Source organism: Puma concolor, chromosome A3 (genome assembly GCF_028749965.1).
Source record: "Puma concolor isolate L17-30 chromosome A3, mPumCon1.1.hap2, whole genome shotgun sequence".
Taxonomy (NCBI): Eukaryota; Metazoa; Chordata; class Mammalia; order Carnivora; family Felidae; genus Puma; species Puma concolor.
This window is the reverse complement of record NC_141669.1, coordinates 78,104,158-78,118,181: the sequence shown is the minus strand read 5'-3', so window position 1 is coordinate 78,118,181 and position 14,024 is coordinate 78,104,158. Positions and strand designations below refer to the sequence as shown.

Genomic DNA, 14,024 nt, shown 5'->3' with positions numbered 1-14,024 from the left:
TGCACGGGACCCTGGGTCCATTGCTTCAACTCTCTGACCTTCAGGTGATTCATATTTAAAATGGAGCCAAAAGTAAAATATCTCACAGTGGCTGGGAGAATTAAAAGAAGGAAGAGTGCCTGGTGGGTAATGTTCTGTGTCTCCCTACCCCTGCCACTGGCCTACTCAGAGCGGGGAAGAGACTACCACAAGAGGCCCCAGGAGGAAGGCGCCCCCATTCTCAGAGCTACTGCCCCCAACTCAAGGCCTTCCAGATGGATCCATTTGGCACTGGCCCCAGTCCCCTGATCAGGGCCTGAGGATCTACTGGAACTCTCCCCTGGCTGGTCACCTCCCAGTGCCAGGCCCATGGGCCGCTATGGGTGAAACTCTTGCTCAAGGAATTCCATCTGGTGTGAGACAGAATGAAACGATGAGAGAGAGGTACAGCTAGTATCTGGCTCTGCCACAGTGGCCTTGCCTCAGCACGTGCTCAGTTCCTTGTTGAGTTAACGTCTCTGGGAAGACAGGGGGCCTACCTCAGGATACCACCTCAGGACAACTTCACAAACAAAGAGAATCCGAAGAGCTCTGCGTCCCTTGCCTTAGGTTGACTCTGAAAACACTCATCTCTTTACTGTGTTTAGCTGCTGCAGTTGACACATTCCTCCACTCGTTCATCCAACTGATCGTCCAGCAGTTTTTGTGGAGCGTCTACTATGCGCCAGGTGCTGGGAATACAGCAGCCAGCAGAAGAGACAAAAATCTTACCCTCTTGGAACTTTCATTCTGGTGGAGGGAGACGTAGAACAAAGTAAAGAAACAATAAAAGAAGACAGTGAAAGGACTAGGTGGAGAATTAAATCATCAGGGTGAAGTCACAGCAAATGATTAGGTGGCTGCTCTAAACTGGGTGGTCGAGGCAGACTCTGTGGAGGTGACACGGAAGCAGAGATAGCAGAGACTGAAACAAGGAGGTTAGCTGTGTGGAACCAGGAAAGACCCGGTTCTTCCTCAAGCAGAGGAAGTGGCTAGTGCCAAGAGCCTGAGGCTAGAAGGAGCCCGGTGAGTTAAAGAACCCCGAGGAAGGCTGGAGTGGCTGGAGTAGAGAGAGAGAAGGAGAGAGCATAGTTGGAGATGAGGCTGCAGAGAGGCAGGGGTGAGTTCGGGTATGGCTTTCTATGGTACTTTAGGAATTGGTTTTTATTCTGAGAGAGAAGGAAAGCCAAGGGACAGCTCACAGCAGGACAGCACCATCATCTGACTTACTTCCTAAGAAGAGCCCATTAACAGCCTCGCGGACAAGGGACTGCAGGTAGGTAGGAGCAAAGGCAGGAAGACCAGGCTGGAGGTTTCTGCAGAAGCCCAGGAGAGAGGTGATGGTGGCTTGGACCAGCAAATGAAACAAGCCTGGGGGCAGGCACTTTGTAACTATTTCTTGAACGAATATGCCTGATGTCACCATTTTTTGCCTCATACTTAAACAGTAAGAGAAAAAAGCTGCGGACCATCTAGGCAGGCATGAAAGGGGGATTGAGAAAACAATTCAGAATTTAAAAAACAGGCAAAAAGAAATGACAGAGGCAGGTCAGGCCTGGAGACACAGTGTGAAGGTTCATTCTGGTGCAGTGGTTATCTGATTTGGGTCATTCTTCTCTAGAAGAATGTACTTGGTATAGACAAATCAGGTTACACTCAGGGAGCAGAAAGCCCTCTAATTCTGAGCCTGGGGCCGGCTCTGGCACCCCAGCACAGAAGAGACACTGTGGACAGTGTACGTGAGCAACTTAGGGAAGAAGCTACAGGGAGGCAGAGGGAGGAGGTAGGCCATACTGTGAGGGCTCTTCTCCCAGGACCACCAGGGAACTGAAAACAGCAGGGGGCCTCTCCCTACCCCCCCCCCCCCCCAGGCTCATAGCTGGGTGGGCAGGAGGCCTTGGCGGACAGTCCTAGAGGTTCCGGGGGTGGAGCTGCCCATGACTCAGGCCCACAGCCCTGGGGCTTTGCTGACCGGGTGTCACTGCGGGGCCGCTGTGTAATGTCACAGTGACCTGGCCTCCCAACGTGCTTGCTCAAGGGTTGGAGCCTATGAGATGTGTTGGTGCTGTCATGCTGTCGGGCTCTGTGTGTGTGGCAACTGTGCACGTACGCACGTGTGTGAGGGGGTGGGGCGTGGGTGTTGGGGGAGGAACACAGTTTTGGGGAAATTGGGCAGGCATCGGGTCTTTTCTTCTTCACCTTGCCCTAGTCTAGCTGACTGTTCCAATTTTGCCCACAAAGCCACCTGCCTACGGCCCCCTCCTCCAACCTCTAGGTCTCAATTTTTCTACCTTCTGCTCCTGCTCTGCCCTTTTGCCTCCCTGCTAAGCTCCTTTGTTATTCTGGAGTCTCCAAGGGTCCTCAGGCCAAGCCCGGACTTCCTGCCATGTCTCCTGGGTAACTGGGGGCTGCGGTCCCTGCAGCCCCGGGCTGGTTCCCTGGCCCCACAATCAGGAGACCCAGACCTGAGAGGTAGGAGTGAGGAAGAACTGAGCACTACAAGGGCTGCAAACTGTTAGCCTGCAAGACCCAGACAGTGGTCACTCAGGACAGCTGTTCCAGCTGTCGCTGGAGCGGATTCCCGCCCAGAGAGTCGGGCTGCCTGTTCTGGAGCACTTGCTTAGCTCGGAGGGCGCTCCAGTCTCCTTAGGAACTGGGGACTGACCAGTTACTGACTGTTAGGTGGCCTACTGTGGTCAAAGAGAAGTCCATCAATATAAACTGAGCACCCACGATGTACCTAATAGGAGACAGTCTCTAACTCACGGGCAAGTTAGGAAGATAAGGCTAAAAAACCAAAAAACCAAAAAAACAAAAAAAACACACGAAAGAGAAAGTGATTGGAGAGCAGACAAATGAATGGCAATGTGGGGTGATTCAGTAACCAAATAGAGCAGGGGTTCGGAGAAGGGGAGATCCTGGGAAGCTGGGGTGTTATAGGTGGGACTGAATGTGTCACCGCAGAAGATTTCTATTTGGCAGGAGGAGCAGAAGTTTTACATGATTTTTGTGGGTAAGAGACCTGGTGGGAGAGAGGGATCAGAATTACTCAGGGCACCAAGACTCCAAGGAGAAGAACTACCAGTTAGCTGTGCTTGAGCAGGTGGCTTGCTTCTCTCTCCCTTCCTTTCTCCCTCCCTGTGTGTGCATGCCTGTTTGTCTTTCTTAAAAGTCCTTTCCATTTTTTACAGGAGAAGTTTCTCCCAAGAAGTCATCCTTCTTGAACCTAAACACTGACGATAGGTATGAGGTCTGGAGCCCTTTCAATTCCTCCCCTGCTGCTTTTACCCAGAACTCTGCCTAACTGGAGAATCACACACATTTAGTGAGTTAAATGTAAACACTGTCCAGGCTGGTCCCTCACCCCTGCCCAGTGGAAGCCCTTGTTCGAATGGAATCCAACATGAAATGCTGATGTGCACAGAACGGATGGGAGTGAGCTGCTCAGGTGAGAGTGGGGGGCCCAGGAAAGCAGGAGCCACAGAGCTGATAGGTAATTCCTACTCTAAAAACTACAGCTCTTTCCACAGCCACTCAAGGCTGGAAGTGAGGTCAGTGCAGGGAAAGAAGGTGGAGCCTCACCTGGAGCCCTGCCCATACCCTTTCTTGTCCTGGTTGCAAATTTCAATCCCCTACTGCTGAGTCCTAGAAACACCATCTCTGCTGTCCCTCTCGGGGCGCTCTGTGGTTGATCTAGAGTAGGGAGGTGGAGAGCGTCGTGCTGCTGGGGCTTCCTGAGGTAGAGCTGGTGAAGCTGAGAGAGCCCCCGGGGTGCTCGGAGAGTTGATGGGCTGTGAGTCTCACCTTCCAGGTGGCCGTGTGGGATGAAGCACGTGCAGGAGGTCAGCAGGCATAAATGTGAACAACACACACACACCTTCCCGAGGACTATTTGGGCACAAGGTTATTTTCTCCAGGCGTCTCAGAATCATCAACTAATGGTTCCACAAATCTACACCTGAAGCCAGACGTGTGCAAAGCGACATGCTAGGGATGCAGTGTGAAACCATGATTTAATGCTTGCGTCTTCTTCTGTATTTTCCAGCCCCTGCCCTGCTAAGGAATGCCAGGGTTTCCAGGATAACTATGCAGTGTGCTGCACAGGGCAGGACAGAGCCAGACAGTTCGTTCTGTTCCTATAGCAGATAAAGGCCCCCTTTTGCCCTCGCAATTTCTGTCACCCCTCTCCCCGGCGCCTAAAGAATATTGTGTCCTGGATCACAGTGCCTTGTGGCCTCTATGGACCCTTCCCAATTCCTGGTAGTTTCATTTCCTGGAAGGCTGCAGCTCAGAGCCAGAGGCTCACAGGTTTGAGGCCTAGAAGTCCTCTCTGCTTTCCCTTCTCTCCCACCTCCCACTAGCACCAGCAGCAGTCTGCAAACCGGTGAGTCTACCTGCCATGTTCTCCTATCTAGTCCCCAGGGACAGCGGCTCGTGAGGACTCTCGCCACCCACTCCCAGCTGGTCTCCCTGCCAGCGGTCTCCCACCCTCACCCCAGCCAGAGCCATCTCGCATACCGCTGCCGGAAACAGCTCCTCAGATACACGCTGCTGACAGCGCTGCTCCTGTTTAAAGCCCTTTCCAGCTTCCCGTCACTGACAGAAGGAGGTCCTTAACTTGGTGTTCACAGTCAGCCCAACCGTGCATGCCCTGTCTTCCCGCTTCATCCCCCACTCCACTCCCCTGGCCACACGAGGCCACTCTGCTCCCCAGTCAGCTCCCAAGGTCCCCCTGACTCCAAGTTCTGGCTCCGGCTTCTTCTTTGTTGAAATGCTCCCAGCTGTGTCCCATTTATCCTGTCTTTTGGGCCAGCCCCACTCTCAGGGACCTCCCTAGACCACACAATCAAGATGCACCTTGCATGTCCCTGTGCCCCTGGCATGCTACTACACAGTGTATTCGCAAAGTTCTCTGTCCACATCCAGCCCTCATTGTAGGATGGGATCTGAGGCAGGGAGTCCTTGTGTTTTATTTTATTCTTAAGAGGAAAAGTGAGAATTCTTATTATTTTTAACAATATTTAGCTTCCTCATCGAAGACATTAAATACTACCATGATTTAGTAATAACACTGTACTGTGGCATTCATTAAACCATTGACTTGGGGACAAGATGAATGACATGTATTTGCAAGCTATTCACGATTCAGGAGTGACAACTAACTTTGAACACCATAGAGCAAACCATTAGTGGTGTATTCTACAAAATCCCTGCTGCTGAAGGAATGTGAAAGGTTCCCATCAGCTGCTTGATATCCTTGAGAGATGTCAAAACAAGACAATACTGTTCTCACGAATCAGCTGGCTGAACTTCCGACTTAAGCGAAAAATCAGGGTGATCCTCAGGCTTTGGCTACTTTTCAGTCCCAAGCAGAAATGGATGTATATTTTTTGCTCGAGAAAATCAAAGTTGTATTATGGAGGTTCTACGCATTGCTACCAGGCTGAATAAAGACTACATGGGGAAGTGCTGAGAGCAAATGTCCCCACATGGTGACATTATACGTTGCTGGGACCTTTGAAGAATCTGGCTTGGGTCTGATTTTCTGGAAGCAAAAATTCACTAAAAATGAGTAAAAAAGGGAAGGGGTGGGCAGGATGTTTTTATATAATTCAGGGGAAAGGAGTCACAGCGGGGGAGTCACGACACAGTGGACTGCTGATAAGCCAGTCGGATGGTCTAGCGATATATGCTGTGTTGGTGTTTTCAAGTTGTGGAATTGGATTTTTAAAAGACATTTTTATTTTGAAATAATTTCAAACATACAGAAAAGATGCAGGTATGGCAACTCCACATCCGTGTCTACTATTTATATGCACACAGTTTTTTTTCTGAACCATTTGAGAGTACTAGCAGGCACTGTGTTCTTTTACCCCTAAACATTTCAGTTGTATATTTCCTAAGAACAAAAATATTCTCTTACAAAACCACAGTATGGTTGTCAAATTCAGGAAATTTAACATTGATCTTAATCTACAGACAGTATTTCAACATTATCAGTTGTTCTAGAAACTTCCTGTACTGCTTTTCACCCCTCTAGTACCGGATCTGGTCCAGGGTAACATACTACATTTATTTATTTATTTTTATTATTTTTTTAAAGTGTTTTTTAAATTTATTTTTGAGAGAAAGAGAGAGAGAGAAAGAGAGAGAGAGAGACAGAGTATGGGGGGGGGGAGGGGCAGAGAGAGAGGAAGACACAGAATCCAAGGAAGGCTCCAGGCTCTGAGCTGTCAGCACAGAGCCTGATGTGGGGCTTGAACTTGTGAACCACGATATCATGACCTGAGCCAAAGTCAGATGCTTAACCAACTGAGCCACCCAGGCACCTCATGGTAATATACTACATTTAACTGTTACAGATTGCTTGTCTTTTTCACACCTCAGATCCTCTTTTCATAGGTCACGGTGAGGAATACAAAAATAGATAGGTAGCCTTTTACATTTATTATTCTCTCAGAGGCTTTTTTTTTTTTTTTAAATTTTTTTTTTTTTCAACATTTATTTATTTTTGGGACAGAGAGAGACAGAGCATGAACGGGGGAGGGGCAGAGAGAGAGGGAGACACAGAATCGGAAACAGGCTCCAGGCTCTGAGCCATCAGCCCAGAGCCCGACGCGGGGCTCGAACTCACGGACCGCGAGATCGTGACCTGGCTGAAGTCGGACGCTTAACCGACTGCGCCACCCAGGCGCCCCTCTCAGAGGCTTTTATAAATGGATTTTTCCATGTGAAAGGCACTCAATATATAATTATTAATTTGTATTTCTTGAGGAAAACTTCAAACTAGAAGAGGGGGGGAACACGGTAATACTCTTTTACTATAGGTGAACTTGAAGAAATTCTGAAAGAAATAAAAGTAGTCGGGCAATAACTATAAAGATGAGGAGGGACTAAGTCCACTAATGAATTTCAATATGCAATAACCTATCCTGTTTTTGGTGGAGAGGGTCTTAGAGAAATCTAGTGAGTGTTATATTCCACCAAATATTTACGGAGCAATTGCTGGGTGCTCTGTGTGTCCTTCTAAGGAAAACACACAACTGGAAAGTGGAATGAATCACTAACGGCAGAATTACATATCCAAGAACTCTGACGGGGTGGGGAGACGGCCGCTTGCGCATCACTACCGCGCACCAAACTGCACGTCTTCCCACTGAGAGGCGAAGCCGGTCCTGACCAAACCTGCTCTGGAGCAGCACCACCAAGAGATGATTAAAAAGTCAGCTTCTCCCATATATGCCATTACAACACAGGACTCTGGTAGGAGGATGTTCACATACTCCAAGGGAAGCTTCCAAGATCGTCAGCCACTGGGACGAGGAACCCTGAGTTGGTCACAAACCCTGAATTGGTCACAGACCCTGCATGGCTATTCCCCCTCCCATTCTGCTGTCTATTGAGGTAAACTTCTTTGCTCAGCCTATGACCTCTTGCCTCCAAATGGTGTTCTTGCTTCTCCTTGGGATGGCTGACCCAGAGATCTTTCCTGACACCCCAAGTGCAGGGAGCCCAAGTCCACCAGAGCGGTCACCCTCCCAGAGGGCCACTCGTCCAGAGGTGTGACCTTGCTTCTGCTCCAAGTTAGCTTGACTCACACTCAGCTGTTTCTGCCACATGTAAAAACTCACAGAAGCACAAAATGATGGATCTACGATTCCTGGGTTATGCAACCACACAGATAATCAAGACTTGGCCTTATTTAAAAAGGATGACCACGTAACTAGCAAAAGGCACTGTTTATTAGATTTCTATCTTCGAAGATAATTTTTCTCTATGATGTCCCAGAGCAGGGGTCAGCAAACTACGGCTAACAGATCAAATCTGGGCAGCCACCTATTTTTGTAAATAAGGTTTTATTGGAACACAGTCACACCCCATGTTTACCTATTGTTTAGGGCTGCTTTCCCGCTAGAACAGCAAAGTCGAGACAGAAACCAAATGGCCAATGAAGCCTAAAATATTCACTCTCTGGCTATTTATAGAAAAAGTATGCCAACTTCTGTCTAAGAGCAATAAGGCACTGCAAAAAAGGGTAAGAACGAGGTACCTGTTGACTGGCAGGTGTTTTCTTGTGACATGGCGGTTGCCACAGTCTCCGTGGCAGCATCTCTGACGGCCTGCTCCTCACTCTGCAGGAGGGTGAGGACACATCTCCAGAGAGCAAGTGTATCCTGCAGTTCTAAGAAGACAAAAGGAATTCAAATGACTTAGGGTTCAATTTACAAGCAGGTACCAATACCGCTTCAAATCTAGGGTGGAAGAGGGCAGTATTTAATGAGCAACAGCCATTCCTTTCTTCCTGGATACTGCAAGAACGGAAGACTTGGCAGTCAGATAAACACTGGAAGAGAGAGGGCCCTAAGGGGAAAGGTTTGGAAAGGTCTGTTTTTTGAGGGGAAGGCTTCTGGAGGCAACCAGCCCCAGGCAAGCCTCCCCACAAGGTGCGGCCCGGCTGACTAAGGCCCCAGGCCCAGCTGTCCACAATGACTCACGATTCTCAGGAATGAAACTTTATGCATAAAGAGTGCTTTAGGGAAACTAGCCCAGTGTTGATTTGAGTGACTGCTTGAGCTTATAAATTCTGAAAGCAAAGTTTCAATCAAGATTATACTTTGGGGAGCAAGAACTTTTGAAAAGGGCAGAGAACCATGCACAATAAAGATAAAGACGCCAGCCTGTGCCACCTCTATGTGGAGCCCACTATCTGACCACCACTGCCCCTGGGCAGGAACTCTGGCTGGTCCCCATGCTAGGTGCTGCTGCGGACAATGGGGTAGGGAAAGACAGTATATGCCCCTGAGCCCCTGGGTGGCTCAGTCGGTTGAACATCTGACTTCAGGTCATGATCTCACAGCTTGTGAGTTTGAGCCCCACGTCGGGCTCTGTGCTGACAGCTCGGAGCCTGGAGCCTGCTTCTGATTCTGTGTCTCCCTCTCTCTCTGCCTGTCCCCCACTCACATTCTGTCTCTCTCTCCCTCAAAAATAAATAAAAATGAAAAAATTTAAAAAGAAATCACAGATGGAAATGCATGGCTGTGCCTCACAGCAGGGAAAGATCACAGTGGACTGGTGTGCCCCAGGCAGCTTTGATGAGGGAGGTGAGAGGTGGACAGGGCCTCACAGAAAGGATAAATGGTGTATAGGGGGTGGGCCCAGGCTTGGGCAGAGTCACAATGGGAGGGCCACAGGAGACCATACTCATCATCCCTAGCCTTTCAATGGGGGCCTATCCTGTTGAACTCTCCTTAGGTCTAAGGACCTCATCTGCCCACGGAGAACTTGATATTAGAGTCACTAGTGCTTTAGTCAAACCAAGAACACCAACGTTCCCTCTGGGGTTTTGTTCTCTCTTTTCTGTTATAAATCTGGCTTTAAATTTTACACAGTCTTTCAGAATCTATGCACTCTAATTGTTCTCTCAGGTTTAATATTTTCCTTTCTTAATATTTTCCTTTTTAACATGGTCATTTATACTCTCAGAGATCTTCAATCTTCCCTTTTTAGTCCATTTTGATTTTTCTTTTTCCTTAAATGACTTTGTTCTGTCCTTGACTTGTCCCCATGCACTTTTATGTCCTTTGTCTTTTAGTTCTGTACCTATTTTTCATGCTCTTACAGGCCCTCAGCCACCACTGACCTCCTTCCTTACTGCATATAATGCTATAACCAGCTCCAGGAACTGATTATGAACCAATGGCTCTTAACCAGGACTCAATTTCGCTCAGAATTCCAAGTTATTTCACACACATTTTGCCTCATCCGAGCTAGGGTTACAGTGGCCAAAGTTACCCAGAAAATGCTACAATTGCTATCCCCACTGGAGAGGCTTCACCAAAGTTTTTGGTAAAGCTTTGCTCTTATTCCTCTGGGTCTGATGATTAAATCCCAATCACTGAAGGCCCCTTCCAGCTTTCCTTTGGGTGTAAGAAAAATGTGTGGAAGTCACTTAGAGGAAAGAATTAAAAAGATATCAAAGACAACTTTGTTTCCCAGAGATATCCAGACACATGAGACATTTCAATGGTCTGAACTATGCTAACACTGAAAATTTGAGTCTCACCGTCTAAAAGAACAATTCTTTCCTTGAGTCTGTAAATCCTTTCTCCACAACTCCACTGAGAGCTCTCTGCATGCAGGGACCATGGCTTATTCTTATTCTTTGAATCTGCTTTTCACATTAACCTCAACACCAAGTCCTATTGATTTGCTTCCCAAACGCCTTTTGAGCCTGTCCTTTCTTCTTCTTTAATGCCCCGGCTTCACCCTGACCCATTCCTTTCTCACCAAGATCATTGCATCAGGCTTCCTGGAAGAGGTGACGGTTAGGGTGAGTCTTGAAAGACAAACAGAAGTCATTCAAGCAGCAGTCTGTTTAAAGAACTGTTCCCTACCGATGATGCACGGAGCCTATGTTTGGGAGTGGTGGCCGATGAGCAGGGAGGGCTGGGCAGGGCATCAAGCCGTGTGAAAGGGTGTTTAGATTTTATGCTGAAGGCAATGGGAACCCACTCAAAGGCTTTAAGCAGTGGAGTAAAACGATCAGATCTGTATTTCAGAAAGACCACAGAGGCTTTTGGAAGCATTAAGGAGAATGGCTTTGAGGGCAAGATTGAAAGAAGCTGTTGGGGAAAAATGAGGAATTGGCAAGGGTTGGTAGGGGCAGGGGCAGGGGTGGCATTTGAAAGAGACGAAGGTACGGTGCACATGGGTCAATTTTCACCTTCCCTTCTTCTTAACCCTGGAGTATCTATTCACACTTCTAGCACACTTGGCACAATGGACCTCCCTGTGCCCAGGACACTTACCGAGAACGGGATCCGGGCTGGTGAGCAAGAACGGTGTGGTGCTGGTGAGGGCTTCGGCAGCGGCCAGCCTGGACTCTGTGGGAAGGTGTTCTCCACAGGATGCGGCGACCAACCGAACCCACTGCTTCAGTGTGGGGACCATGGAGTCCCTGGTCTGAAAGCACAAAGCATATGGCAGTTCAGCAGATGTGGTCAGGGGCTGACATGGTGTTAGGGACGAGCTACATACACCCCATTGGATCTGCAAATTAGCTCTTACTGCAGGGGGAGAATGGTTTTTTAGTTGCTTTTCCAACCCAACTAGGGAGAAATAAACAAGCCCAGGGGAGAAAATCTGACTTTCAGTAATACTGAGTCAGTAGAACTAGCGAACAAGTTTCTGGAGTCTTTCTGATGCAAATCAGGGTATCAGAACATCAGTGTATTTGACAGCTTCAGTAAAGACAAGCCTTTTGGGGAAAGACTGTGGCAGCAAGTAATACTGTTGTCCCCAGGAATGAGATGCTCCTGTCTTTAGTAACAGAACCTCAGATTTTTGGCTGGGCATGTGGGTACCCAGCTGAAGACTACATTTCCCAGACGCCCCTGCACTTGGGAGTAATATGTGATTAAGTTCTGACTAACGGTACACTTTTAGTCATGCCTTAGGAAACAGCTATGACCTTCCCTTCCTAGGTTTCTCTTTCCTGCTAGCTGAATAAGGACAAGATGGTGGAAGTTGAAGCATCCGTCTGGGACCATGAGATGGAAGTCATGTTGAGAACAGCAGAAAAAGGAACAAGGGCCTGACGGCCTAATGCAGTCCAGCCACCATAACTGCTTTGACTGCTGTGATCTAGTGTAAGCCATGGTATTTGTGAGTTTCTGCTACAACACTTACAGCAGCTTCCTAACTAACACTGTTGTTTAAACAAAGCTCTATTTTTTTTTAAATACTAATAGCTTTCTTTATTGAGATACAATTCACCATATAATTTACCCATTTAAAGTATATAATTGAGTTTTTAGTATATTCACTGGTTTATACAACCCATTTGCCACAGTAAATTTCAGAACATCACCAAAAAGAGAAATCCCACACCATCCTCCATCCTGTCAGCTCCCCAGTGACCCAGCCCTAAACCACTAATCTACTTTCTGTCTCTATGGATTTGCTTATTCTGGACATTCCATATAAACTGACCAATACAATGCATGATCTTTTGTGACTGGCTTCTTTCATTTAGCATGTTTTCAAGGTTCATCCATGCTACAGATGTATCAGCACTTCATTACTTTTTATGACTGAATAATATTCCATTGAATGGACATACCACATTTGTGTACCCATTCATCAGTTGATGGACATTTGGATTATTTCTATCTTTTAAACCCTGGTTTTCTATTTATTCTACAAAGGGGATTATTGTTCCAAATGTACTTTATTTCCCCTATCAATTTAAATGTTCAAAATAACCATCTATGGGGCTCTGTGGAACTGAACCAATGAGCAACTTAGACCTTGAGGAACAGGCTGGCTCCCAATGTACAAAGAAACTCAGGTCTTCCTGGGAACTTCTTTTATGTGTTTCTCTATGGTTTTGTTAATTTTTCTCTCCCTGGAAAACTCCCAATTTTCATCAAATATCGTTTCATTCAAGTACCACGCAGTGCCTTTAAGATGCACATGACAACTGGTTAAAAGCAGCTGTAGATGAGAACACTGTCTTCTGGCAGATGTGACAGGCTGCCCTGTGACTACTTTCTTAGAACTTGTTTTTTATTCCCCTCGGGGATGTAGCTTTGTTTTTTTCCAGTAAATCCTCTCCCTTCCTACAAACCTCTCCCCCTCAAGCCCCCAACACACACCACTGACTTTTTTGGGCTCTTTTCTCCTAGTGACCAGCCAGCTTTAGCCTCCTGGCACACTTAGCTCTCACCCTCTGTTCCTTCTGAACTCAGTGACCTCCTCTGTGAAGTCTTCTCTTTAGCATCCCTACACTCCCTTCCTCCTCTGAAATCCTCCAGCCTCCTCTCTAACAGGGCATTTAATATCACAATCTAACCCTCCTTCTCACTCATGCCACTGTCCCTCCATCCTTGTTCATCTTCTGACCTCCAAGTACCTCTGGCAGTGCTCCTGTAAGGGACTGGAACCTGTGAAACTGTGCTGCCACTATCACGGTGTGGTCACATGTAACCAGGAGCTTCAGGTACTTTTACTACAGTATCTACCGCCTTCTACTTATAATAATTCTCTGATGGAGGGGCGCCCTGGGTGGCTCAGTCAGTTAAGCATCTGACTCTTGATTTCAGCTCAGGTCATGATCTCACGGTTCATGAGAGCTCCGTGTCAGGCTCTGTGCTGACAGTGTGGAAGCTGCTTGGGATTCTCTCTCTCTCTGCCCCTCCCCTGCATGCATTCTCTCTCTCTCTCTCTCTCTCTCTCTCAAAAGTAAACATTTAAAAAAATAATAATAATTCTCTGACGGTGGCAGCTTTCTTGTACACCCCTAAGTACACATGTATTTGTCTTAAGGCATCTTCCCAGGAAGTTGTTTCAGTTACTTTGGTTCTGCCTCTCCCCCAAAGGACACGGGAGACAGATGAGGCACATCCGGCCCTCTATACAAAGCCAGCTAGGCCATGTTTTGGGGGAATATTTAAGCCTTAGCAACGTACTGTCATGCTCGGTTGGCCAGGATGCAATCCTAGTGACTTGCTCACTCATTTTTTTTTTTTAATTTTTTTTTTTAACGTTTATTTATTTTTGAGACAGAGAGAGACAGAGCATGAACAGGGGAGGGGCAGAGAGAGAGGGAGACACAGAATCAGAAACAGGCTCCAGGCTCTGAGCTGTCAGCACAGAGCCCGACGCGGGGCTCGAACTCACAGACCGTGAGATCATGACCTGAGCTGAAGTCAGACGCTTAACCGACCAAGCCACCCAGGCGCCCCGCTCACTCATTTTTTAAAATAAAGAGGCTAGCTAGAAAAATAGGGGGAAAAAAAAGGGTTTGAGCATGTGTGTGTGAGTGTGTGTGTGTGTGTGTGTGTGTGTGTGTGTTCCATGGGAGAAGGCTGTGTTATCCTAAGGGACTCTAATCAAACGTGCCCAGAACAAGAGAAAAGACATGCCAATGGTGGAAAATTCTTGACGAGTTATACCCAAAGTGAAAAATCCACCTGAATAACATTTGGTAGAGGCCACATGTGCAT

At 47.5% G+C, this 14,024-nt stretch overlaps 1 protein-coding gene across 6 annotated transcripts in view; it reads right to left on the bottom strand.

Moving 5' to 3' along the window:
- The window catches only part of THADA (THADA armadillo repeat containing), a 327,427-nt gene that overhangs the window by 42,154 nt on the left and 271,249 nt on the right, over positions 1-14,024 (bottom strand). For all 6 annotated transcript variants that reach the window (XM_086701217.1, XM_086701218.1, XM_086701219.1 and 3 more), the window contains 2 exons: positions 10,827-10,980; positions 8,069-8,200 (listed from right to left, as the gene is read on the bottom strand). In XM_086701217.1, coding sequence (XP_086557343.1) covers positions 8,069-8,200; positions 10,827-10,980 — 286 coding nt within the window. The remainder of the gene's footprint in view (positions 1-8,068; positions 8,201-10,826; positions 10,981-14,024) is intronic.